Source organism: Ornithorhynchus anatinus, chromosome X1 (genome assembly GCF_004115215.2).
Source record: "Ornithorhynchus anatinus isolate Pmale09 chromosome X1, mOrnAna1.pri.v4, whole genome shotgun sequence".
NCBI lineage: Eukaryota > Metazoa > Chordata > Mammalia > Monotremata > Ornithorhynchidae > Ornithorhynchus > Ornithorhynchus anatinus.
In genome coordinates, this window is record NC_041749.1 from 85,592,889 (window position 1) to 85,620,627 (window position 27,739).

General features: G+C 49.0%; 1 protein-coding gene across 1 annotated transcript in view; it reads left to right on the plus strand.

Moving 5' to 3' along the window:
* The window catches only part of FANCD2 (FA complementation group D2), a 74,490-nt gene that overhangs the window by 39,907 nt on the left and 6,844 nt on the right, over positions 1 to 27,739 (plus strand). Inside the window, exons 26-40 of the mRNA XM_029050642.2 lie at positions 497 to 605; positions 1,918 to 2,028; positions 2,241 to 2,353; positions 4,615 to 4,755; positions 8,158 to 8,271; positions 9,939 to 10,067; positions 10,210 to 10,328; positions 10,667 to 10,777; positions 14,948 to 15,075; positions 19,933 to 20,032; positions 21,550 to 21,672; positions 22,382 to 22,472; positions 23,282 to 23,353; positions 25,385 to 25,423; positions 26,289 to 26,363. Of these exons, the coding sequence (XP_028906475.1) occupies positions 497 to 605; positions 1,918 to 2,028; positions 2,241 to 2,353; positions 4,615 to 4,755; positions 8,158 to 8,271; positions 9,939 to 10,067; positions 10,210 to 10,328; positions 10,667 to 10,777; positions 14,948 to 15,075; positions 19,933 to 20,032; positions 21,550 to 21,672; positions 22,382 to 22,472; positions 23,282 to 23,353; positions 25,385 to 25,423; positions 26,289 to 26,363 (1,575 nt within the window). The remainder of the gene's footprint in view (positions 1 to 496; positions 606 to 1,917; positions 2,029 to 2,240; positions 2,354 to 4,614; positions 4,756 to 8,157; positions 8,272 to 9,938; positions 10,068 to 10,209; positions 10,329 to 10,666; positions 10,778 to 14,947; positions 15,076 to 19,932; positions 20,033 to 21,549; positions 21,673 to 22,381; positions 22,473 to 23,281; positions 23,354 to 25,384; positions 25,424 to 26,288; positions 26,364 to 27,739) is intronic.

Below are 27,739 nucleotides of genomic sequence, written 5' to 3' on the forward strand. Positions count from 1 at the left end.
ATTTGTCGTACACAGCAAGCCTGTTTGGATATGGGGGGGCCACAGTGACAGAAAAGGACAGTTTGCACTCATGTACGCAGTATCAGATACAGTGAGTACTGTAATACATGTTTTCCTTAACGCAGAGTTCTGCAAAAGTGCAACCCCTGTGCCCTAGGAGAACATAGGCTTTCTGCCTGTTTACTTCGTTTGATGTCTGTCTCCCCGCTTCTAGACTGTTAGCCCATTGTTGGGTAGGGATTGTCTCTACTTGTTGCCGAATTGTACTTTCCAAGCGCTTAGTACAGTGCTCTGCACACAGTAAGCGCTCAATAAACACGATTGAATGAATGAATGCTCCTAGAGGGAAGAGGCTCCTAACCTGCAGCTCTAGTCCAGCTTGCGGGGGCGGGGTGTGTGTTTATACGAGAGCTTTGGCTCTCTGCTTTGGCCTAGTAGACTTGTTAATGTGAACTGCTCAGAACGTCTTGATGAAATTCTAATTTGTGTCTTTTAGCTGGTGAATGCCTTCTGTGGACAGATTGACCCCGACATAAAGGAAAAACTCATTGCTCGGCTAAAGCACATTACAGACCTGCAGACTGTGCTGGAAAAGTACTTAGCAGGTGAGGAACAGGCTCTACAAAGAAGAGCGGGAAGGTCAAAAGACCCTTTGCTAACTCACCTGTGCTGAGTATTAATGCTGATTTCATTCATTTTTAATAACTAACGTTCCTTCTCCAGGAAGAGAGACTGGGAGAAAAACGGTTTGGGCCTGGTACTGAAGTCCTTGGCCCTAGTCCTGACTCCGCCACTGATTAACCGTTTGAACGTGGGCAAGCCACGTTTAATCTGTCTTTCTGTGCCACATCTGTAATCAGAGCTATTGACATTTGGTCCTTCTGGTCTCACAGAGACGGTGTGGGGAGAATATGCAGTTGTGTATACGGAAACATTTAGAGTTCTTAAGTAGATAGGTGGTCAGAGTCGGTCCAAGGAATTATTCATGTTGTCAAACACGACTTCTCCCATGTCTGGGAAGTCCAGGCTGTTGTAAGTCATCAGAGGGATGCATTCCTTTAGCCCACCTCCCTTGAGCCCAGTACAAAGACATTATGCATGTCCTTGGACTGGATGCACCCCCAAAATACCTGGCCTCATTTGTGAGGGGTGCATTCTAGTGGAATTTCTGCCATCAATGCAAAACCACAGTAATCCCTCTTCTCCTCCCCCCACACTAGCAAAGTGCGTAGAAGCAGCGTGGCTCAGTTGAAAGAGCCCGGGCTTGAGAGTCAGAGGTTGTGGGTTCTAATCCTGGCTGTGTGACTTCGGGCAAGTCACTTCTCTGTGCCTCAGTTACCTCATCTGGAAAATGGAGATGAAGACTGTGAGCCCCACGTGGGACAACCTGATCACCTTGTATCCCCCCACCACAGGGCTTAGAACAGTGTTTTGCACATAATAAGGGCTGAACAAATACCATCATTACTATTACTAGCAGAGCTGAGGTAGCCCAAGTCATTCATTCACTCAATCGTATTTATTGAGCGCTTACTGTGTGCAAAGCACTGTACTAAGTGCTTGGAGAGTACAGTATAACAGACACATTCCTGCCCACAGCGAGCTCACAACCTAGAGGGTGGTGTCAGGGAGGGGGTAAAATGCAGACTCGCGGACATACGGCAAAGTGGCCAAGTCAGAATTGGAATCCAGATCCTAGGCCCGGGCTCTTTCCATTAGGCCACGCTGATTCTCTGTTCCAGTGAGATAAACCAGTTCGTATTACTGGGTTGATGATTGCCAGCATTTGGCCAGGGCCAGTGGTTTGAGAAAACAGTGTTTATGGAAAATCTCAAATGGAAATGTTGGATTGGGCAGAGGCCTGCTCACTTGATTAATGTTTGGTGATTCATAATGTTGACTGCTTCTCTCTTTCAGTTACCCCTGGCTATGAACCTCCAGTAGCAAATTTTGATTTCGACACTCTGGATGGAATACCCCATGTTAAGCTTGCCGTTTTAGGGAAAACCAGAAAAAAAGCGGGGGCAGGTAAGCTTTTCCTGATCTGGATCACCTAGATGCAGGGAGGAAGCACATCCAAATCATTCTATGCCCAAACGGGGGCATCAGGTGTGGGTTGGCTAAATAACGGAGGTGGTTCTTCCCTACTGCCTGCTTGGCTGGGACTCGTTACCTTGTCCAGTGATAGTCTGCTGGCAGGATTTTAATGTCTTTCTATGAATCTTCTCTTAACTGCAAAGGAGGAAGAAAGCGAAAAGCCGATGGCAGCAAAATCTCTTCTCCGGAAAAACTCGCGAAAGAGGTCAGCCGGGAAGGCGATCAGTCTCAGACTGACAAGAGTCAATTAGACAAGGTATTTGGATCCTGGTGGGGGTGGGCGATGGGAGGTTACATATGAGATAGGGTCTCTCGTTTAGACTCTCAGCATCCCCAAGCCCCCCGAAGGCGGGGGGGGGGGGGGGGGGGGGGGCGTGGTATTATACTCCCTATTTTGCAGTTGGAATACTTATCAGTGCCGTAGATGTACCCCGAGTCGATGTCAGAGCCGCGTATTGGGCAAAACAGGTTTCCCTCACTGGATCTCAGCTCCCACGTCTTTAAAATGAGAACAGTAGTAGTTACCACTTAACTCTGGTTCAGAAACAACCCCTCATGTCTGGTGGCATCCTTCCTGCCATCAAGGAGCTTACTACACCTAGCCCTGGTGACACGTACCTGATGTGGCAGAGAGAGCCAAGAAAGCTCCAAGCGCAGTCAGGATGTGAGATCAGTCAAGCAGGACACAAGCTGATATCTCAAGCAGCCAGCCTTGGGCAACCTAACATTGGGCTGTGCTTGGCTCTGGCCTTTATCTAGAAAATTCTAAACCTTTGTGGCCTAACTGCCTGGCGTGTTTTGTTTCTGACTGCTGTTGTCTTGCCCAACCTCTTCTGGATCTCGATCTACTCACAGTCTGTCGACCGTAACTGTTTATTGACTACTACCGAGGAGCGTCTTACAAACCCCTTGGCACTGTGAGAAGCAGCTTGGCTCAGTGGTAAGAGCCCGGGCTTGGGAGTCAGAGGTCATGGGTTCAAATTCCGGCTCAGCCACTTGTCAACTGTGTGACGTCGTGCAAGTCACTTAACTTCTCTGGGCCTCAGTTACTTAATGGGGATTAAGACTGTGAGCCCCACGTGGGACAACCTGGTCGCCTTGTATCTACCCCAGTGCTTAGAACGGTGCTTTGCACGTACTAAGCACTTAACAAATGCCATCACTATCGATTATGATTTCATCAAGCCTCACGTTCTTAGTAATAAAAATAACGATGATAGTTATTTTATGAATAGGAATATATTATGAATAATTTTATAATCCTCAAGTCCTAGATTTTTTCTTTTTCTTCACCGTCTTCTAGACTGTGAGCCCGTTGTTGGGTAGGGATCGTCTCTATCTGTTGCCGAATTGTACTTTCCAAGCACTGAGTACAGTGCTGGGCACACAGTAAGGGCTCAATAAATACGATCGAATGAATGAATTGAATGGACTTATTTCTAATACATGGATTTTCCCGCTCTGGGCTGCTTGCCTAGATTTTTCCTTTTTGCTTCGACCCACCCAAACTCACTTTCTGAGAGGCAACTGACTTTGGGCCTGGACTTGCTGAAGAGTCACAGGAGTGGATAGAGCACGGGGCCTGGGAGTCAGAAGGTGATGGGTTCTAATCCTGACTCTGTCACTGTCTTCTGTGTGACCTTGGGCAAGTCACTTAACTTCTCTGTTCAGCTTCAGCTACCTCATCTGTAAAATAGGGATTGGGACCGTGAGCCCCATGTGGGACGGGGACTGTGTCCGACCCGATTTGCTTGTGTCCACCCCAGTGCTTAATGCAGTGCCTGGGACATAGTAAGCACTTAACAAATACCATCATTATTTTTTATTATTATTATTATCAATTTTATTATTAATAATAATGAGGCTTGATGAAATCATAATTGTAAGGCACTCCTTGGTAGCAATCAGTAGACAGTTGAACCTTATTTGAACCTTAATGTTAACCTTAATATCAACTTCTCCTTCCTTCTATTTGAATACTACTGCTGCTGGTGATAATAATGATAATTGTGGTATTTGTTAAGTGCTCACTATGCCCCAGACACTGTATACTAAGCGCTGGCATATACAAGGTAATCAAGTTGGACACAGTCTCTGTCCCACGTGGGGCTCGCAGTTTAAGTAGAAGGGAGACAGGTACTGTATCCCCATTTTACAGATGAGGAAACCGAGGCACAGAAAAGTGAAGTGTCTTGCCTCAGATTGCACAGCTGGCAGGTGGAGGAGACGAGATGAGCACCGAGATCATCTGACCTTCAGCCCCGGCTCTTTCCATTAGAGGCCCCAGCTGGTTCCCACTATTTCAGTACCCATCTTCCCTGCTATATTCTAAGTTCTCTGAGGACAGGGATCATGTCTTTTACCTCTGTTGTACTCTCTCAAGCACTTAGAACAGGGCCTTGCACACAGGCATTCAGTAAATACTGCTGATTGAAAATATCAAAATCCTAAACCTTCCCAGTTCTGGAACCTATATCTAACCACTCAATTCTGTGTTCTGCTGTGGACTTTCCCCAGGGACTGAAGAAGGAGAAGCTGCCGGTCGTGTCACTTGAGAATTATAACACCTTCTTCCGAGAGCTAGATCTTGAGGTGTTTTCCATTCTCCATTGTCGACTTTGGACTCCATCTCCGTTGGCTGCTGAATTCCTCACGGTGGTAAGTGGTAGAGCTTTGATTCCACAGAGCTGGGAGCGAATCCTTCTCTAAAGACGTCCTTGAATTCTGCGTTTTCTTATTAAAATTAGGAAGCTGGCAGTGGCAGAGATTGAGGTGTGTTTAATATCAAAGCCTGCTCTGTGACCTTGTATCCTGCCGTCTCCCAGCCCAGGCGGTGTCAGAAACATTTCCCGGCTTTCCAGTGCTGAGTGTCCCGATTTATAGTTGTTTTTGTAGGCTGGAGCTGAAGATGTGAGCAATTTGGGCACCGGTGAAAGCTGTGAGTGACTTATTGAGTTACAGCTTGTCCCATTACAGTCAGTTCTATAAGGCGTGTTTCACTACATGCTTTGATCAGAAGGCCGTCGGGAATTAGGGAGCTTTCTTACAACAGTGCTCAGCTCTCTGGAGAGACTGTCCGGTTAGAGTGACCACAGCGGGAGTTTTCCTTAACGTGGGTTTTGTTGAGAACGTAGCCCCCATGTTATCGAAGAACCTACTGTGTGATTTCACTTCCCCTCAAACTGAAACTTTCAACATAAACAGAAAACCCGGACCCTCACCGCTCTGTCCCTAAGTCTCTGACCTGATCTTCAAATTCCTTTCTTTCTGGGTATCGGGTCCCCTGATTGCTGAGTTCCCCCCTTTTCTAGTTTGTGGGGAGAGCCCCCTCCCACCAACCCTCCAAACCTGGGGCGGGTGTTTGTTTTTCTCTGTATTCGAAGATGAAATTCCTGTCTGAGGAAATCTGCCCTTGGGTGCAGGGAGACTGAGAGTCCTGCCCAGTCAGTGCACACAAACAAAATCTATCCTTTCCTGAGCTGATGTATTTACAGTTTGTGGTGCCTAATGTTTTTTTCATGCTCGCCTCTGTCGCGTGAGCCTCTCGAAGCTACTTTTCAAAAAGAGCCACTCCTTTTGATTGCAGCGTACTTGCCCTGGCCCGTCTGCAGCAGTTATCTCCCAACAGCTGAATATTTGGAGGCAACTGGGGCAGTCAGTCCATCAAGGTGTGCTGCAATATGCTTCTTAAAGCATTTCCTGTCCCCTTTGCTATCAGTCATCCTCCTTCACCTCATTCTTCTGCCGTTTCTTAGGTATTCTGCTGTCGTCCATTCTTCTCAAATGACTGGCCCACTGAGGCGAGCATATCTTTGATGCTAGTGTAGACAGATTTTTTTCCCGGGCTTTGTTGTCTGTGGTCTTGTCTTTCCAGTTGAGTTGAGGGTGACGTAGACGACCCGGGTGGAATCGCTCAAAAATCGAAATCCGGCCTCTGAGGGAGTAGAAATAGCGGTAAAGGTATTAAGCGCTGACTGTGTGCGGAGCACTGTACTCCACGCTGGGAAAGAAAAGACGGGTGGCCATCAGACACGGCCCCTGGCCCTTGCAGGCGATTCTATTTCTCGAGCCACGGTTCTGTCGACCTTCAGTTTGTTCCCGAAGTTTGTCATCACCATGCTCTGAGAGTTTATTTGGTTTTCTGCTTCCTTGTTTATCATTGCATCACTGGACAGCGTGCTGCCGACCTAATAGTATTCAGCGGCAGCTTTCGATTTCAGGTTGCGGATGAAGACGTTTGGGCGTGTGGAGGGTTACCAGTCTGTAACGCCGGGATAACCCCGTGAAACACTTCATGACCTTGTGTTTGCGCCTTTGCACAATATCATCGACGTAGAATGACAGCTTAAGAACTCGTGATTACATTTGAATTCCGTCGAGTGGGGAGAATTTCCTAGACGATCAGAAACATATGCCGATCCCAGGTTCCATGTCCCTGGTTGCCTTGTATCAATCAGTCATGTTCAGTGAGCGCTTACTAAGTGCAGCACACTGTACTAAGCTCTTGGAGGAGTACAGTGCAACAGAGTTGGATCTCTGCCCAAAAGGAGCTTAGAGTCTAGATGGGGATAGAGACGTGAATAGAAATAAATAAATTACAGATGTGTTCGGAAGTGCCCTGGGGCTGAGGGGTGAACTGCAAAGGCGACACAAGGGAGTGGGAGAAGAGGAAATGAGGGCTTAGTCGGGGAAGGCATCTTGAAGGAGATGTGCTTTTAGTAAGGCTCTCGAATGAGTCCTGACCTACTACATGGCCCTCTTTTGCCACATTGACAAATCCTAATCAGAAGCCTTTTGTACGAGCCCCTGAAGAACATTTTAATCACGCGCTCGCCAAATTGTATGGTGGCTTGAAACCATAGTGGGGCCCACCAGACACAGTCTTTGCAGCACACTAGATACAAAAAAAGCTCAGGGAAGAACACTGACTTCCAGATTACCAGAATATTTGGAAATGGTGTTCTTGTGGCCTTTTTCATTATTAAGCTAAGCCCTTAGCACCCCTTTCAGTATTTCCTTTCTTGAATCAATCAGTGGTATTTATTGAGTGCAGTGTGCTTGGCGGAGTTCAGTCTAGCAGAGCTGGTAGACACATTCCCTGCCCACGATGAGTTTACAGTCTAGAGGGGGAGACAGACATTAATAGAAATAAATTACAGATATGTACATAAATGCTGGGGGCGGGGGTGCAAGTCTAAGGCCGACACAGAAGGAAGTGGGAGAAGAGGAAATCGGGACTCAGTCAGGGAAGGCCTCGTGGAGAAGATGAAACTTCAGTAAGGTGGGGAGAGTGATCATCTGTTGGCTGTGAAGAGGGAGGGAGTTCCAGGCCAGAGGCAGGATGTTATTTGCCTTTCTCATTTTGAAATGCCAAACTGCAGCCCTAAAATATTAGCCATGACTCTGCCTCCCTGAGGGTATGACCCCCTAATCCCCAATACTCTGAAACACCATCCAGGTGCTGCTCTTCAGAAAGAGAGCTTTGCGTTGGGTTTTTTCCGTAGAGCAGTAGGAGAGGCAAACTCACGGCTCCCTTGTTGCTTTTGGTCGTGATGCTAAATCTGACAGCCTTTCAGAAGAAGCTTGCCTTTCTTCCTCTCTCCTGCCCCTCCCTTGCCCTCGGGAAAATTGTAATCCTGGGAGAATCCTTCTGCCATTGGTGGTATTGTGTTTTATGGAGACAGTGGGGCAATGTAGATACAAGAGAAATTAGCTTTAGCTTGGGCACTTTTTAGCCCTGGGCCCCACTGACAGGTGGATGAGAGAGAAGTGTTTACTTGGTAAACAGGAAGTGGTCCTTTGAATGAATGAGTCAGAGTATTTATCGAGCTCGTATTCTGCGCCAAACACTGTACCCAGCACCTGGGAGTGTACAGGAGAGTAAGTAGACATGATCCCTGCCCTTAACGAGCTTCTCATCTATCTTGTCCATGCTCGGGTCACCATTTTAAGAAGTTTGTAACTGTGTTCCTTTTGAATATTTTTCCACTGGTTGAAATGTCAGAACCAACTGTGGTGTCGCATGTTGAGGAACCTGTAGTGTGTTTCTCCAAAACACAGGACCCTGAACTCAACCAGCTGGAGCCCCCCCAGCTCCTCTTCCTGCTGGATGATCTCTTCCGGAAGATGGAGAATACATTGTCTCCTGTTGCCAAGCAGTTGCCGTTCCTTACCGTAAGTACAGGCGGGAGCAAAAGGGTGGGTCCCGAGCCCTTAGGAGTGTGACGTCCTCATCGGCCGTCTTTAACGGCGTCCTTGTATTATTCATGCTACTCTTCCAGAGTATTTTATTCAGCTGGCTATTAAATCTCACTGGGTTCCTCTGACTTTTCAGAGCTGCAGGATCAGAAATTAGAGAGTCCACGTGTCCCCAAGCTGCTGGACTAGCTTTCTCACATGAGACGTGGCAATTAAGACTCTCAGGTCGGCCTTCTGACACCCTTCTGGCTAAGAGGAAGGAGGGAGAGTGCACCGTTAGGACAGGAGTTAGAGGCTGTAAGGGGAAAGGAGAAGGGAAAATAACAGAACGAAGAAAAAGAAGGCTGAGTCAGGGAGGAGAGGAGCAGCCGAAGATGGGTGGGAGAGCATGGGGGAAAGGAAATGAGTCCAGTCGCTCCTGCCAGAACTCTACCGTTTAGTACGTGACTTGGGTAGACCGCAGTGGAAGCAGGGAGGGACGTGATGCCGTAAGAATAATAATGATGGTATTGGTTAAGCACTTACTATGTGCCAAGCACTGTTCTAAGGCACTGGGGTAGATATGAGGTAATCAGATTGCCCCACGTGGGGATCACAGTCTCCATCCCCATTTTATAGATGAGGTAACTGAGGCACCGAGAAGTGAAGTGACCTGCCCGAAGTCACACAGCTGGCAAGTGGCGGAGCCGGGATTAGAACCCACGACCTCTGACTCCTAAGCCCAGGCTCCTTCCACTAAGCCACGCTGCTTCGCAAATCGCTGTAATGTGCTGTAGCTCTACACAGGAGCACCGTCAAGCAGGATTGCGTCATTTTGGGGTCAGAAGCACCCTCTCCTTTCACTAGCATTTTTATAGGGAACTAAGGAAAAGCGTTTAAAGTTCTCTGTTTCTGTACCTTTACAGGAGACAGGGAACAAATGTGTCTCTTGGTTGCCGACCTCCCCTGTTATTGTTTCAATTGTTTTTCAACCAGTTTCCCCCTAAATGCTTGTTTTTTCATTAACGTGGGGTTTTTCCAGAATACAGCTTGAGTTAGGTGAGCCGGATCTAAAGTGAGCGAGAATAGATAGACGGGTGAGCAGATCTGGGTGGGAGAAGGGAGGGCTGGTGGGAGGAAGGCACGGGGGGCCGGAGAACGATTGAATGGGCGAATGGATGAGAGAGAAACAGTGGGTGAGGAGGAAAAATGGGTGGGCGCTAATAGGGGCGAGAGCATAGATTCAAGAAGCAGACCCAGACTTGGAGTTAAAGATTATTTCCTAATAATAATTGGGGCATTTGTTAAATGCTTACTGTGTGCCGAGTTGGGAAGACACAATCAGATAGGACACAGTCCCTGTCCCGTGCGGGCTCACAGTCCTTCGATGGCAATGTCATTTGCCCCATCTCAGATGCCGGGGCTAGCCGAGCAGGAACTGAGTTGGGAGAGTTGTTCGGCCCTGGGCTCCTGACTCCACTGCTCCAAGGAATTGAGAGTGTTGGGGAGAAAGCTGTCCCGTTGCTCAGGCCGCCGGGCAGCTCGCTGCCCTTTATCTGTACTGCCTGGAAACCATCCTTCTCAGCGAAGCTCATTCCCTCCAAGAAGTTCTTGGGGATCGAGAGAAACCTCAAGTGATGGCTCAATCTCTGGCTTCCCCGCAGAGCAAGAAAGGCAAGAACGCCGGCTTCTCCCATCTGCAGCAGAAATCAACCGATGAAATTGCTCGGTGCTTTTTGCAGCTGCTGACTCCGTTGAGTAACCACATGGAGGTCATCCATAACTACTTCCAGGTCAGGCATCTCAAGTGTTCAAACACGTTATGGTGGTATTTTTCAAGTCTTAATAACCACCCCGCGCTTCATCTTTTGAGGGAAATTAGGGACCACCCCTGAAGGAAACCCCTTAATGGCAATACCTCCTCTTATGTTAAAGGTCTTAAATGATGAGAACAGTGACATGGAAGGTGCGCCAACAATGCATGGACAGGCCCAACTGGTCCTGGCTTCCTGTTACCTCCGGCTGCTGCAGATTTTTCATGGGCTGTTTGCCTGGTGAGTGTGTGGGTTCCACGACAGGTGGAAATAAATGAAAGATGTGGGTGCTGCTTCTCTCCTCTGAGGGTCTCTTACAGGGCCAAGCCCACAGGCCACCGCCTTAAGCGAGACCTTGAGGCCAGAATATTTTGTCTGTGGCCCCGGGTGGATCCACAACCAGACCGCTAGAGAAATAAAGCTGGGCTCGGGGCTTGCAGGAGCCGGGGGGAGGGGACGCGGACGCTGAGCTGGACTAATTTGAGGTGGCCTCGAGTTGCCTGGTTGAAATCGAAAGACTGAGAGTCCCCAGTGGCTGAAGCTGAGCCCGACTCAGTGGGTTTTGTCTTGTCCCCTAGGAATGGATTTTCTCAGCCTAAGAATCAGAACTTGCTGAAGTCAGCCCTGGAGGTCCTTGCAGGCAAACTGTATCAAGGAGACAGTGAATTGCCCGAAGAGGAGCTGTTCAGGTAGGCAATACCTCTGGCAGCAGAGCTGCTGCTTAAGATTGTCACCAAAAGACATTGGCATTGTTTCCTGAATTCCGTTTGGGTGTCTTCTCCCGCATCCTAATAAATGGTTTCTGAGAGCTATTAAGTACTTTTTAAAGATTCGCCAGCCCACACAGCCCACTCTAGTCAGATCATTCTGATGATACTTTGGGTTATGTCCCTTGTCGTTGGTTCGTTCATTCAGTTGAATTTACTGAGTGCTTACTGTGTGAAGAGCACTGTACTAAGCACTGGGGAGAGTACAATATATCAATGAATAGACACATTTCCTGCCCTTCTCTTTAATGTTTATTTTGGCATTTCATCCTCATAGTGCTTACAGTGGAAAAGAGGTAACAGATAAGATTGTTCTCCCAGTTCACTGATGAGGAATCATAAGCTTGTTGTGGACAGGGAATGTGTCTGTTCATTGTTGCATTGTACTCTCCCAAGAGCTTAATACAGTGCTCTGCACATGGTAAGCGCTCAGTAAATAGGACTGAATGAAGAAACAGGCACAGGGTGGCTTCATGACTTGCCTGAGTTCACCCAGAAAGCATTAGAGCCAAAACCAGAACTCAGGTCTTCTGACCTCCAGGGCGGTGCTTTTTCCACCGTGCTCCTCTGCCCCCATTCACAACTGACCTGGGATACATTTATCTGGTTCAAGCGCTCAGGTGTACAGCTTATCGGCCAAACTGCTTAAAGTTTAATCAATTATTCTCCCTCCCATGTAGTCTGTGAGCCCCGCGTGGATCAGGAGCTGGTTAAATTGGAGCTATCCCAGCCTTTAGTACATTGTTTGACACATAGTAAGTGCTTAACGCACATCAGAATAATAATAATTACTCTTATTATTATTTTTTGAACTCTTACTCTGTGCAGAGCACTGTACCAAACTCTGGGAGAGTAGACTAGAGTTAATGGACATGATAGAGTTAATGGACATGATCTCTGCCCTCAAGGATCTTACTGTCTAGCAGGGGAGACGGGCCTTAAGATTCAGGTAGTGGGAAGCAACAGACTTTAAAGGTGTGTCTGCTATTTGACCTTGGGCAAGTGACTTCACTTCTCTGGGCCTCAGTTACCTCATCTGCAAAATGGGGATTGAGACTGTGAGCCCCAAGTCCAACCCGATTTGCTTATAATAATGTTGGTATTTGTTAAGTGCTTACTATGTGCCGAGCACTGTTCTAAGCGCTGGGGTAGACATAGGGGAATCAGGTTGTCCCACGTGGGGCTCACAGTCTTAATCCCCATTTTACAGATGAGGGAACTGAGGCACAGAGAAGTTAAGTGACTTGCCCACAGTCACACAGCCGACAAGTGGCAGAGCTGGGATTTGAACTCATGAGCCCTGACTCCAAAGCCCATGCTCTTTCCACTGAGCCACGCTGCTTCTCTGTCCACCCCAGCGCTCAGCACAGTGCCTGGCATGTAGTAAGCACTTAACAAATATAGTAATAGTAATAGTTGCTATAGACAGAGTGGGAGGAGTGTACCCAAGGCCTTGGGTGATGCTGAAACGGGAGCAGGAGAGAGGGGAGGAGAGATAGCATTCATGGAATTGTGATTTCAGAAGGGCTTTAAAGATGGGGAGAGCAGTGGCCTGCCAGATGCGAAGGGGTAGAGATTTCCAGACAGAAGGGAGGGGGTGAGCAAGAAATTAGGGGCAGAAAAGCAAGGCACAGTTGGTTTGAAAGGAATTGAAGCAGGCAAGCTGGGGTGTAGCCTCAGGAGAGTGACGATAAGAAGTAGGGCAGTGGGGGGACGTTGATCGAGAGCTTTAAAACCTTAAAGTCGGAGTTTCTGTTTGCCCCGGAGAGGAACTGGTAACCACTGGAGGTTTATGGGGAAGATGGAGCGAAAAACACCATTTTAGAGAAGTGATCCGGACCCCTGAGTGAAATATGGAACCGGAGAGGGGAGAGACGGGCAAGGAGCTCTGCAAAAAACCCGACGCGGTAATTGGCAGGGTGAATTCTGGAGATGGAAACCGACAAGATTTGGTGACTGAATAAGAGGGTCGAGAGAGAGGAGTCGAAAATAAAGCCAAGGTTGCTGGCCTGAAAGACGGGGAAGATAGTGGTGGTGTTGTCGACGGCGATGGGCAAGTTGAAAAGAGAGGATTTGGGAGGGCAGCTGAGGAGTTCAGTTTGGGCCATGTTGAGCTTGAGGTGCCGGTGGGACGTCCATGTAGAGCTGTCCCTGAGACTGCAGACATGGGGAGAGGTTGGGGCTGGTGTGGTAAATTTGGGAGTCCTCCGCACGGAGGTGGTACTTGAGCTTTAAGAGCAGATGAGCTCCCCAAGGGAGCGAGTGTAGACTGAAAATAAAAGGGGACCCAAAACGGAACCTTTCATTGGGCACTTACTGTGTGCAGAGCACTGTACTGAGCACTTGGCAGAGTACAAAATAGCAGTGAACTTGAAGGACGCCCAGGACTGGGAAGCAGAAGATGAGCTGCAGGATGAGACCGAGCAAGAGCAGCCAGAAGGGTAGGAGGAGACCAGGAGAGGGCAGTGTCATAAAAACCATTGGCTAGTATTTCTAGGAGAAAGGGGGTGGACCACAGGGTGAAAGAATGCCGAGAGTTCAGAGGGGGCTAGGTTGGAGTAGAGTCCGTTTGATTTGGCAAGGAAGAAGTCGTTACTGGCCTTGGAGAGAGAGGTTTCAGTGGAGCGGAGGGGGTGGGAGCCACATCGTAGACTGTCAAGGAGGGAGTTGGAAGAGAGGAAGTGGGGCAAACGTACAGTGCCTGGCACATAGTGAGCGCTTAACAAGTTCCATTATTCTCATTATCCCTACAAGGGAAGCGGTGTGGCTTCGTGAAAGGAGCCCGGGCCCGGGAGTCAGAGGACCTGGGTTCTGATTCCGGCTCCGCCGCTTAATCTGCTGCGCGACCTTGGCCAAGTCACTTAAACTTCTCTGTGCCTCAGTTATCTCATCTGTAAATTTTTCATGATTTTCTGGAACGCGTTAAGTGCTTACTCTGTGCCAGGCACTGTACTAAGCGCTCAGCCCCACGTGGGACTCACGGTCTTAATCCCTATTTTGTGGATGAGGGAGGTAAAATGGGGATTAAGACTGTAAGCCCCATGTGGGACAGGGACTGTGTCCAACCCGATTATCTTGTATCTACCCCAGCGCTAAATACGACGCCTGGCTCATAGTAAGCACTTATTACCATTAAAAGAGACCATTAATACCATTTTTAATGCCATTAAAAACTACGTATATGAGGCATTTTGTTCAGGAATGTTAGGAGAAAGATAGGGCAATAGATGGTGCAGTGGAGTCAAGAGGGTTGGCTTTAGGATAGAGGCTACTTGGATGTGTTTGAAAACAGGTAGGGAAGAGCCATCAAAGACTGAGCAGTTGAAGATGGCGTTCAAGGAGGAAAGGAGAGTGAGCACAAGTGCTTTAATAAGGTCGGAGGCGTAGGTGGAGGGGGTAGATTTTGAGAGGTGGCTGGGAAGGATGAGAGGGTAGGTGGGAAGGAGGTGAGGTGAAGCGGAGAGCTTAGGGAGCTCACGCCTGGTGGTTTTGATTTTGTCAACGAAGTAGTCGACAAAGTCATCAAGGCAAGAGAAGCGGGAGGTGGGGGCACTCGTGTTTTAAAGAGGGAGATAGGCAGCCCACCACCGGCCCAGCATGGGAACGGGGGAGGTGATCCAGGGCTTGGAGGTTCATGGTGCCGATTCACAGAAGCGCGAGGGAGCGGAGTTCAGCGGAGAGGGTGAGGAGCTGGGGGTACGAATTCGTGTATCAAGAAAGGGGAGGTTAGGTAGGGAATCCGAATGGGGGCAAGCCGGCCTGGGTTAAACGGGGGTGGTTAAGAGACTGGAGGCCTTTGTGCCGGAGGTGGGACGGGTCACTCGTACGGGGATGGGGCGTATGGGTGGGAAGGCAGGTGAGGAGGTTGTGGTCCGAGAGTGGGATTTCAGAGTTGTCGAGGTTAGAGATTGAACAGTGACTCTATGACTAAAATGATTAGGGCGTAAAGCATAAGATGAAAATGAGTGGAGATTTATAAAGGCTTGGTGTGAGGCAAAGTCCAAGAAACACTTGGTTAAGCACTTGGTTCAAGGTGGTCTGTAAAACCCATGTTGCCAAAATAACATTAATTCTCTTTCTCTCTCCTCACAGCCTGACTTTTCGCTACTTGATGAATTTCCAACCCAGTATTCCTAGTTTCCAGTGTGGCCTTTACCTCATTAAGCTCCAGGTTGCCATCGCTGAGAAATCCCTGGAGAGCCAGCACAAAGATAAAATAGGTGATATGTCTAGAACCTTGTTTCTCCCTTTTTTTCTGTGAATTGCTGATGCTTTGTAACCACCTAGCACCTACACTCTGGGGATCTCCAAACATTTTGCACCCACCAACGTGCAAATGCTCACCCCCTTGGGCCAAGTGGGGCATTCCCCATTCTTTAGAGAGGAGCTTGGGCGTAAGGAGAGCAGAAAGCTGCCCGATGGTGAATATCGACCGCAGCACGGGCCCCCCTGGTACCTCCTCCCACCACTGTAACCCCACCTCCAGGGCTCTTTATCGTTACCAAAAAAAACACCAAAGCAACAGTCTGTTTCATTCAGCCACAAGTGATAATTCTGGAGGTCTGACTTGTTGAAATTGTTGACCCCTCTCCTCCAGTTTTTCGATTGGTAAAATGGGAACGATCATTGGTATTCATATTACGGTGAGTAAATGATTTGCCCCACTGTCATTCTGCTTCTTTAAACTGGGTTACAGATGAAGAAATTGGTTATTGGAAAGGTCCTTGGGAGGACAGTGGCCGTGAAGCACAGAAACTAGATGTCGATAATATTACAAATTAGCCCTTATTTATTGGACTGCTCCTTGAGTCGGCATCTCTTGAGGCCTTTGTGGGACTCTGCTGGGGGTGATCAGTATATAGTCTCAAAGCACTTAAATGTGGCCAAATTTCTCTTTTTCCAGGATAATAATGATAGCATTTGTAAAGTGCTTACTTTGTGCCAAGCACTGTTCTAAGTGTTGGGGTAAATACAGGGTAATCAGTTTGTCCCACATGGGGCTCACAGTCTCCATCCCCATTTTACAGATGAGGTAACAGGCACAGAGAAGTTAAGTGACTTGCCCAAGGTTACACAGCGGACAGGCAGCAGCAGTGGGCTTAGAACCCACGACCTCTGACTCCCAAGCCCGTGCTCTTGCCACTAGACCCCGCTGCTTCCCCGACCGCGCCACCTCCCCGATGACATTCCAGTTGGCGGTTGGCATCTTCCAAAGCCAAGCCGTGTGACTGTTTTCATACTGACAAGGGAGGAAAAGCTCTTTTCCGTTCCCAATACAGGAAACTCAGTTTAGCCTCTTTCCAACATGGTCCCCGTTTTATTTGTTTTTCTACACATAGGCAAGGTGTCTATTACTCCGCTTGAAGTCATCCTGGTAGCCCTATGACAGTAAATGCCTACCTCCCATGCATCCCAAGGGCTAGCAGCGGGGGAGTAGGGGAGACCCTAACTTAGCTATTTAGCCCAGCAGCATGCCCTAGTGGGTAGACCACGGACCTGGGAGACAGAAAGACCTGGGTTCTGATCCTGGATCTGCCACTTGTCTGCTGTGTGACCTTGGGCAAGTCGCTTCACTTCTCTGGGTCTCAGTTACCTCATCTGTCAAATGGTTAAGTGTGAGCCCTCTGTGGGACCAGGGACTGTGTCCAACCTGATCGGCTTTAATTGATCCCAGCACTTAATACACCTGGCACATAGTGACCACTTAACCAATACCATTATCGTTATTTCTCCCTGAGTCCTGTCTCAATATCTTACCGAGTAGAGTTTTGTTAAGCGTCAGGAAGAAAATTGGGTGGAAAGGGGTGGCCTGACCTCCTTAGGACCATGGGAGGGGCAGAGCTCTACCACAGCCGGTTCAAGCTGCCTTTAAGTCTTTTTACGGATGAGTCTTACACGTGTCTGGGAGTGGTTGCCAGCGGTTATCTGGTGTGCCTATTTATCTTCAGAGTATTCCGGTTACGGTAAATAATCCTTGGGGTCAGTGAATTAGAACTACATCTGATTGAGAAACGTTTTGCAGACAGAAGGTGATTTATCTCCTAATAAATCCTCTCTAGCCGGAGTCCAGAATGAAAATCGTGGTTTAGAAATAATTTTGGGTAAACCGACAAAAATTAGTGGAGAGAGGAGGAGAAACTAATTGGAGCTGAGCGTCAGCATTTATCCAGAAATAGAATGTAACTGTCCACTGGGTTTGTAAAATTTTGCAAACTTTGAAAAATAGCAACATTCTTACTTAAAAAAAAAAATACCCCTAAAAGTTGTATATGATCACTGATAGGACTGTCTGATTCTCTAGCTCCCATGCCTGCTTTCAAAATCTTCCCCCTCTATTAATGCCTCTGACCTTATACCTCTCCTCTTCTGGAAGCACTTGCTCCCACTTTTCTTTTCTATCCTGCCTGCCATCTTCAGCCACTCAATCTTTTTTTGTCCACCCTGTACTACATAAACCTTATGTGGCTCCCTCTGCCCCCTCCAGCTATTGTCCCTTATTCCTGTTCCTACCCCTCAAAGGGGTTGTATATCTATCAATCAATCAGTGGTATTTACTGAGCGCTTACTGTGCCAAGCACTGTACTAAATGCTTGGGAAAGTACAGTATAATAGACTTGGAAGATATGATCCCTGCCCACAAGGAGGTTACAATCTATAGGACAGCCTAGCTGTGATGGGATCCATAAAACACCCCCACAGAGCCGGGAGGGCAGGACGGACTTGAGGCATCCAAACCCCTCCATTGTTCCCCAAATTACCTGGTCGGGGTGAGACCAGGGTACAGATCGGGCCTATGGTTCCTGGCGGTCCCCGCGGCAGTCAGCCCCAGCTTCTGCTCTACCCTCTCACCTGCCTCTCCCCGCCAACCCCACCTTCACCCCGAGCAGCCAAAAGTAGTAGGAGGTGGTGTTTCTGGGCCTAAGAGGGGAGGGGATGGAAGACGCTTCCCTGCCCCGGGCTGCCCGCCATGGTTCCGCCCTGGACTTTACCCTCACCCCAGCTGGTGAAAGTCCATGCCCAGGCGGGGAATACATACAGGTACATCTACCCCTCCTCGGAGTGGGAGGTGGGGAGATTTCGACAGATATGAGCCACCTCGCGGCATCTGTGTACCCGTCCCAGCTCCTTCCCTCCCTCCCCTCTGGGGATGGGGGCCAGGGTAGCTGTTGAGGAGTGGAGTGAAGCAGTTTCCACTACCTCTCCTTCCACTACTCTAAGTCCCCACTTGACAGTCTCATTTCCACTCCCTTCACTCCACGAAGGTCACCAATCATCTCCTGCTTGCCAAATTTAGTGGGCTCGAATCCCTCTTAAATCTTCTTGACCTGTAGGCTGCTTTCTACACTGTGGACCACTCCCTTCTAATTGAAACACTATGTAATCTTGGTTTTACGGACACAGTTCCCTCCTGGGGCGTCTTTCTGGCGTGTCCTTGCTTTCCTGAGTCGGCTCGCTCTTCGTCTGCCTCGCACCCCCTAGCTCGGAGTGTTTCTCAAGGCCCTGTCCTGGATCCCTTTCTTACCCAACATTCACAAACTCCCTTCCCATCCTCCCAGGGGAGCTGATCCACTCCCATGGCTTCAGCTACCACCTCTATCTGGAGACTGTCAAATTTTTCACCCTCCCACCCAATCTCTCACCTCTTCGATCTAGCATTTACTCTTGCCCTCCAGGACATCTCTACGTGAATGTCCTGCTGGCTTCTTGAGCTCAATACACCTAAAACCGGATTCCCCTCCTGCTCCTCTCTCAGTTGACAATACCACCGCCTTAGTGATCTCAGAAGTCCTCCTCCAGGAAGTTTTCCCTAGTTACTTTTTCTACTCCCCAAGTCATATTATCCCAGCTCTCACCTCAGTTCTTTTGTGACACCTCTGGACTTCTTTTTATATCAGCTTATATGCTCCGCTATTAAGCACTTACTCATATCTCCATCTTTCTTCCATCTGCGATTTGTGTGTATCTCCCTTGCTAGATTATGAACTCCTCGAGGGCAGGGATTTTGTCTTCTAACTCTTTTGTACTCTCTGGAGCGCTTACTACAGTGCTCTGCACATGGTAGGTGCTCCATAAACACTATTGATTGATTCCTTTATATGTACCCAGTATGCCCATCGCATACCAATCTTCCTGAAATTCCTACCGAGGAAAAATAAGAAAATGCTGCCCAGTATCAGAAAGGAGGAAACCCGGTTTCAAATTGGGTTTTAGTATCCTACACGAACAACTGTGTGGGCCAGAAAATATGATCTTTACAATCAGTAATATTTATGGAGGACCTACTGTGTGCAGAGCACTGTGTTAAGTAACTGGGAGAGTATGATACCTGGCCTCAAGTAGCTTTAAATAGTTTACACTGTAAACCCTCCCCCATTTGATTCTGAAGCAAGGAAGGGATAGGATTTGAACCTTGGTGGATTATATTTTTTGGTGCGGGGGAGGGGGGTGGAGGGAGAGGTTAAGGGGAGGCTTATCCTGCAACTCCAATATGAGATGGGAAGGAGGCTATAGTGCCCTGGAATGAATATTCGCTTGGGAGTCAGAGGAACCAGATTCTAGTCTTAGCTGGGCTACTTGTCTGCTAGGTGACTTTGGACAGGTCCCTTGAACACTTCATTCCTCAGTTTCCCCATATGCAAAATGGAGGTAAAGATACCTGCCTTTCCCTACCTCACAGAGATGTCATGAAGATAAAAATGACTTAATATGAAAGTGTTTTGGAAATAAAAGTACCCTATAAAATCATGGTAACATTGGAGTTGTAGAGGAGTTTGTCAATTTGGGTTTTGACACCACCTTTCTGAAATTGAGTCTGCTTGCTTGTCGAGTCGGTGAGAAAGAGGGGATTGGGTTGTCAGATTTTTCTCCCGTGACAAGAAGAACCTAACCTTCTATCTCCTGTTGGCTTGATGCATCAGGCATGATCCTAAAACATGATATCTTGTTTAAATACTGCTATTGGGCTATGTGTGCTTCGGTTGCACCTGAGATTATTAAATGAGTCATGCAGTTAAACCAGATACGCACTTGGATTTTCTCTAAACCTGTCATATCCCCTTTATTCGCCTTCCCAACAGCTTACCAGGCCAAAGAGTTCCTCTGCAAAATCTGGTTAAAGCCAAATGGGGAGAAAGAGAAGGGCAGTGGCTTTAAAGACCAGCTCCAGTCCCTCCTCAGGTGAGTCATTTTGGTTCCTACCAGGAAAGCTAAATGTTCTTTTATCTTCCCCTATTACTGGCCTGGGAGTCAGAAGGTCACAGGTTCTAATCCCGGCTCCCCCACCGCTTTGCTGTGTGACAGTAGGCAAGTCTCTTCACTCCTCTGTACCTGTTACCTCATCTGTAAAATGAGGATCGAGACTGTGAGCCCCATGTGTGACAGGGACTGTGTCCAACCCGATTTGCTTGTATCCACTCCAGCACTCAGTACAGTGCCTGGCATATAGGAAGCACTTAACAAATGCCATAATTATTGCCCCTCTTCCCCCGAGAAATCCTCAAATGGCCAGTATCGAGTGGGAGGGAACTGAAAGGAATCCTGAAGATCGAGAGTCCTATACACTGAGCGGCCCTCCATTTTTTTAATTCAGTAGTTAAACAAACAGGTCTTCAGTCCCTTTTGTAAAAGCTGAATCAGACTGAGCACGGGGAGCCCCACTGAAGGCTGTCCGGAGAGGGGTGGAGCACCAGGGCCGGGGAGAGGGTGATTCCATTAGCTTTGCCCCCAGAGTTTTTCCAGGCTGGCATAGCTAGCTCACTCCATCCTTTGGACTCGGAAAAAGATCGGAGGAGGAGCCAAGATTGCACCTCCACCTTTACCCCCCACCACTGTTAGCAGGGGCTGGAGTCCTCACAGGGGTTAGGGCTGATGCAGCGCAAGCAATGGGTTGTTTCTTCGCAGAGTGAGCAGGGGCTGGAGAAGGGCTAAAGGGCGGCACTCTGAAGCTGCAGCAGCATCCCAGCTGCCTCGGTAACAGTCCTTACATAGTCGGTCCGGCTGGGGTGAGACAGGGACGAACGGAGCTGCTCGTGTCAAGCCCCGGCATCTGGGGAGGACCAGAGGTGTTGGAGGAGGTGGAGAAAGAAGAAGAAGGGGAGAATGCAGTAGCACTCTCTTTCTTTTGTACTTTTTGCTCCCTTTTCCTTCCTCTTTCTCTTCTCTTCCCCCTCCCCCTTTTTTCCTCACTGAAATCTGTCAGTTAATCAGTAGTATTTATTGAGTGTTTACTGTGTGCAGAGCACTCTGCTAAGTTCCTGGGTGCGTACAATAGTTAGTAGCCATGATCCCTGCCTACAAGGAGCATACAGTCTAGCAGGCGAGACGGACACTAAAATAGATTCCGAATAGGGAAAGCAACAGAGTTTGAAGGCCGGTACCTAAAGGCTTAGGTGACGTGGAAGTGCTGGAGTGGCAGGAGGGGGTGGAATAGGGTGGGGGGATGAGAGACTAATCCGGGAAAGCCTCTTGGAGGAGGTGGTGATTCTAAGAAGGCTTTGAAGATGAGAAGAGTGGCGGTCTACTGGTTGTGCATTCTACTTCTTTCTCCCCTGTCCCCTCAGAACTCCACCCCTAAGTTCACCCCCAACGCTGAAAATGAAAAGGTGGTGCCCCTGCTTGGAAGAGCAGGCACGAGGTATTGTGGGGCTTTTTGGTCACACCATCCCCTAATCAGGTCCTTCATTCTCTTGGCCCAGCATTTACCTGACCAACACAGACAATATCCTGAAGGCAATAGAAGAGATCGTTGTGGTTGGTGTCGAGCAGCTAACCAATTCGCCCAAAGAAGCACATTCTTCCACTTTCCCTACGCTCTCCCGGTAAGCGCACGGTCATTGTTCTTTGCGAGCCTCTTTTTCCCCTCGAGAAGAGCCTCCCGGCACTAATTGTCGGTCTGGGCATCGTGCCGAATTAGGGCTTACCAAACGGGCAAAGGCCCGATGGTGTCTGTTGCCGATCAGGGTCTCCGAGACATTCTGTTCTGGGACCACAGCCTGCACCCGCTCCTCTTTAAGGGTCGTTATGGAGCCCATGGGGTCTCTGTGCCTGACACACGCCGACTCCTATCCCCTGAGGACTCTGTTCTAGTTTGTTCAGGTGTAGCATTCTCTTGCTGAGAGGCCCAATTAATCAGTGGTGGTATTTATCGAGCACTTACTCTGTGCAGAGCACTGTACTAAGTGCTTGGGAGAGTTCAATACAACAGAATTAGCAGACATGGAAGGCAAGGGTCCTTGGGTTGCACTGTGGCAGTGAATTCTTGGGAGGCATTTCTTCCTTGAGAGCCCCTTCTGCCAAAATGGGGGTTTTGATGGCTGTTAACAGAAGGGGAAGGGGGGAGCGGAGCAAGTTGGGGGACACATTTGGATTCAACCCCATCGTGTCTCCCAACCAACTGCTATTAGGTTAGCTTCCTGTTACTGAGAACATCACGTTCCTTCTGCTGGTTTTGTCACAAAATGCGTCTCGGGACTTGAGTTGTTGCTTGGCCCCTCGGTAACTCTGCAATTCGAAACTCTCCGTTTCCAGGCAGACGTTTTTAGTTTACTTTCGGGTGATGATGATCGAGCTGGAGAAGACAGTGAGGACCTTCCCTGCCAATGTGCCAACAGACGTCCAGGTGAGTTCCCAAGGTTGACTGAGGACGCCGAGCCTGGCGATAAACAACTGCCCCCTCCCCAAGCAAGGCCCAGAGTGCTTTAACCGGAATTTATATGTGCCTTTACTCCTGCTCCCCCACACCCCTTGCCTCCCTGGGCCTTACTTTATTGGCCAGCCAGAGTCCCTCACTGGAATGGGTGAGGGTTTGGTCGGTAAGGGTTAAGTATGTGGAGATGAAGAAGCAGCAGGGTTTCTACCATGAGTACAGAGCACCGACCTCTGCTCAGGCTCGAAACCACCCGAGGGATGTCTCTAAAGCGAGAAGTAGCACAACCTAAGAGCACGGGCCTGGGAGTCAGAGGACCTAGGTTCTAATCCCGGCTCCGCCGCTAGTTGGCTGTGTGACCTTGGACAAGTCACCTCCCATCTCTGTACCTCAGTTTCCTCTTCTGTAAAGTGGGGTTTAAGACCGTGAGCCCCACGTGGGACACAGACTGTGTCCAACCTGATTAGCTTGTATCTGCCCCAGGGCTCAGTATAGTGCTTGGCACATAGTAAGCACTTTACAAATACCATTTAAAAAGAGAGAGAGAGAGGGAGGCAAGGTCTCATCTTGTTTAGGGATGTAAGATAACAGTATCTCCTCTAACTGTGGTGTGGCCGAAAAATCCAAACCATACCAACTGTGGGCTTTTCTGCCATGCCGCATTTAGGAGGGTGATGCTTTAAGTCCCCTCAAAGCCTAGAGTACTAGTTGGTGGCGGAGGAGCTGCGGGATAAATGGCTCTGACAGTGACTGGATCCTGTTAACACCCCTTCATCTTCCAGGAGCTCAAAGAGAAGTTTGTATTTTGGAAAATGGCCATCAAGGACTTCCACATCCTTATTAGCCTTGTTAAGGTGAGTGCTGTGGACATTTAGCCCATCTTTGGTTAAATCTGAACCCAAAGCCACTGGACCCAAAGAGTTCCTCCTTCCCGGAACTTTGTTGGGTGAGTTATAATCTCTCATAATAATCAAGCGCTCAGTCCAGTGCTCTGCTCATAGTAAGCGCTCAGTGAATCCGTTAAGTGCTTACTCTGTGCCAACCGCTGTGCCAAGATCTGGGTGGGGGGATACAAGGTGATCACGGTGTCCCACGTGGGGCTCACAGTCTTCATCCCCATTTTCCAGAGGAGAAACTGAGGCCCAGAGAAGCGAAGTGGCTGCCCCAAGGTCACACAGCAGACAAGTGGTGGAGGCGGGATTAGAATAATGATAATAATAATAATGATGGCATTCGTTAAGAACCTACTATGTGCCAAGCACTGTTCTAAGCGCTGGGGTGGGTACCAGGTAATCAGGTTGTTCCACGTGGGACTCAGTCTTGATTCCCATTCTACAGAGGAGGGAACTGAGGCCCAGAGAAGCGAAGTGGCTGGCCCAGGGTCACACAGCAGACAAGTGGCAGAGCCGGGATTAGAACAGTAATGGCATCTGTTGGGCGCTTACTATGTGCCAAGCACTATTCCAAGCGCTGGTAGATACAAGGTCATCAGATTGTTCCACGTGGGGCTCACAGTCTAAATCCTCATTTTCCAGAGGAAAAAATAAAAATGGTGGTATTTGTTAAGCACTTACTATGTGCAAAGCACTGTTCTAAGCGCTGGGGGATACAGGGTGATCACGTTGTCCCATGTGGGGGCTCACAGTTTTAATCCCCATTTTACAGATGAGGTAACTGAGGCACAGAGAAGTTAAGTGACTTGCCCAAAGTCACACAGCTGGCAAGTGGTGGAGTCGGGATTAGAACCCACGACCTCTGACTCCCAAGCCCAGGCTCTTTCCACTGAGCCATGCAGAGGAGGGAACTGAGGCCCAGGGAAGCGAAGTGACTGGCCCAAGTTCACACAGCAGACAAGTGGCGGCGGTGGGATTAGAACCCACGACCTCTGACTCCCCAGCCCGGCCTTGGCGTTCCCAGACTGAGCTCCTCTTCCCCCTCTACTCCCTCTGCCATCCCCCCTTTACCTCTCCGCAGCTAAAGCCTCATTTTCCCCTTTTCCCTCTGCTCCTCCACCTCTCCCTTCCCATCCCCACAGCACTGTACTCGTCCGCTCAACTGTATATATTTTCGTTACCCTATTTATTTTGTTAATGAATTGTACATCGCCTTGATTCTATTTAGTTGCCATTGTTTTTACGAGATGTTCTTCCCCTTGACGCTGTTTAGTGCCATTGTTCTTGTCTGTCCGTCTCCCCCGATTAGACTGTAAGCCCGTCAAACGGCAGGGACTGTCTCTATCTGTTGCCGACTTGTTCATCCCAAGCGCTTAGTACAGTGCTCTGCACATAGTAAGCGCTCAATAAATACTATTGAATGAATGAATGAACCTCATGCTTAGAAGCGTGTGCCAGCCTCCCTCCCTCCCTCCCTCCCTCCCCAGACCACCAGGAGTGGCCTCACGAATCCCCAGTTAAATGATGCCCAAGTTTCATGGGTACAAGACGCGTGTCGGAATATCCCTGTTGCTTTTATAGGCGTCTCACGTCAGCTGTTATGCAACCCCAACTGCTCTTTCCCACTCAGGGTTACCCTTCCTTGTAGGTGCAGAACACACACCACACAAGCTCACTTCTGACATGCCTTTGTATACAGGTGGAGCACACATAACCGTACATCCCTTCTCCTTGGCATGATACGAAGAGTCTTTCCATACCGACCCTCTCATATCCAGTGCCCGTCATCCACCGTAAAGTGGAAAAACAGTCCAAACAGACTTTGAACCTTTCAGGAAACAAAATCAGGAAAATGATTTAAAGTCCATCATCATTTGGAGGCGTGAAACTTTGTCCCCAGCTTGCCGGGAGGCTGCAATTAGAAGCTTAAATTGTGGCTCTCGATGATGCTTGAGGAGTAAGACCTTTTTTTTTTTTTTTTTTGCCTCCCAGGTGTACGACAGTTGGCCGATCCTGAACGTCTCTCTGAAGGTGAGGGAAGTTTTGCTGTTTTTCTCAGAGGTCATCCTGGCCCTTTAATGCTGCATCTTTCTGTGGTAGAGAGGTTTTTTGCATTGGGCCCCCGAGAGGACTGACCCCCAAGTGACCTTAACTGCAGACCTTAAGTCTCAGAAACAGAGGCCAGTGATTTATCTGGGGAAATTTAATGGCTGAGTCTGCGTTATCCTGCTTCAGAGCTTTGGAAGGCCGTGTCCCTTGGGTTCTGAAACCCGGTGATACCGTGGAACCGAGATAGGGAAGGCGGTGGAAGGGCAAAGGTCTCCAGAGAAGTTGCCCATGGACCTTGAGATCGGTAGCAGCAGTAAGAAGATGCCGCTAGGGAATAGTGGGTGAAGAGAGCAGGTAGGTGTGGTGCGGAGAGATGCCAGAAGCCAGCGGAGGGTTTCGAAGAGTGCCGAGACGTAGGCCCGGCAACGCTTCAAGGACATGTTCCGCGTAGCAACGTGTAGCGAAGATTGGAGCGGGGAGTGGCCGAAAGCAGTGAGGAGGTTGACGCGGTTGCCTAGCTGTGATCTGACCAAAGCTTGGTACCGGGGCAGCGGCAGTTCTGTTGGGAGGGGAAGGGGCGGAAGAACCGGTAGAATTTGGCAGCAGGGAGTCAAGGATGACACTGAAGTTGAGGGCTTCTGGGACGGGGAAGTTGGGGGTATCGACTGAGCTGAGAAAGTTGAGAGGAGTGAGTTGAGGGAAGATAAGGAGGTTGTTATGCTGCCTGTATGTAAGACTTCTGGGTGTACAAATGCTCTGAACAACTGAAGCCGAGGAGCCCGTGGAAAAATGGTAGGGCCAGCTAAAGGCATTCACGGATGATTTCTGCTGGCTTCTCTCCCTACAGTATGGTCGCCTTTTCGTGGATGGATTTCTTAAGCAGTGTATGCCACTCCTGGACAGCACCTTTAAAAAATACTGGGTAAGATGTGGCGGTAGCCATGGACCGATGGGTCAGTCTTGTCTATAGACTGGTCCAAGAATGTTTTGAAAGAACATTTCTGGGAACTCTACAACAGAAAGTGCCTCCTTTCCTCTCTGTCTAGGTCTACCTAGGGCAGCTTTTGTGTTGGAGTCCACTCCGGGGGTGGTCCACGGAGTCCTGAGTGGACTCTGGGCCAACCACGAGATGAACCCCTTAGGACTCACCTCCAGGAGCGCCCATGGTCCTGGGTCATCCCCTAAACAGTTCTTGCTAAACCTTGTCACCTTGTGTTACTTTAAATGTAAGGTATCGTTAGTTCTCGCCGAGGCTTTAGATTCACATTCCCTAGTGTGGCCTGGTGGATAGAACCCAGACCCGGGAGGCAGAGGGACCTGGGTTCTAATCCCGGGACTGCCACTTGTCTGCTGTGCGACCTTGGGCGAGTCACTTCACTTCTCTGGGCCTCAGTTCCCTCATCTGTAAAATGGGGATGGAGACTGTGAGCCCTATGTGGGACAGGGACTGTGTCTAACCTAGTTACCTTGTATCTACCCCAGCGCTTAGAACAGTGCCTGGCACTTAGTAAGCGCTTAACACATACCATTATGATTATTATTTTGGTTTTCCGGGTCCCGATATTGATGACGCAGTGGTGTCCTAGACAAGCAGTCCTAACTCAATCCTATCTCCTTATGAGCAACCCCACTTCTCTTTTCTTCCCCCAATCCCCACCCATCAAAAAAATTTTTTTTTTTAATTGGGGTTTAGGTGACAGCTGCTTTTCCTCTTCAGAGCACTAATCTCGTGCCTTGGGTCAGTGTTGCCTTTGGTTGCAATCAATTCATCTTCCTAACTTCTTGGGGCAGTGACACCAGCTGTAGTCTGAACCTTCAAGGTCAGCGTCGTAGGGTCCTGGCAGAGCTGTGGAAGAGCCCTAAGTTGGAATAAATCGGGACCGTAGGCAGAGCAGTTGAGGAGTTCGGGCTGGGCCGTGTGGGTGCTCTGAGCTGGGTGGTGACATAATAATAATAATAATAATAATAATGTTGGTATTTGTTAAGCACTTACTATGTGCCAAGCACTGTTCTGAGTGCTGGGGTAGATACAAGGTAATCAGGTTGTCCCACATAGGGCTCACTGTCTTCATCCCCATTTTCCAGGTGAGGTCACTGAGGCACAGAGAAGTGAAGGGACTTGCCCAAAGTCACACAGCTGGCAAGTGGCGGAGCCGGGATTAGAACCCATGACCTCTGACTCCCAAGCCCGGGCTCTTGCCACTGAGGCACGCTCCTTCTCCATAGCTCCAGTAGCCCTTATGACAGAGGTGGAAGGTTACCCAAGGCAAGGTGCCATGGAAATGCAGCAAGGATAAT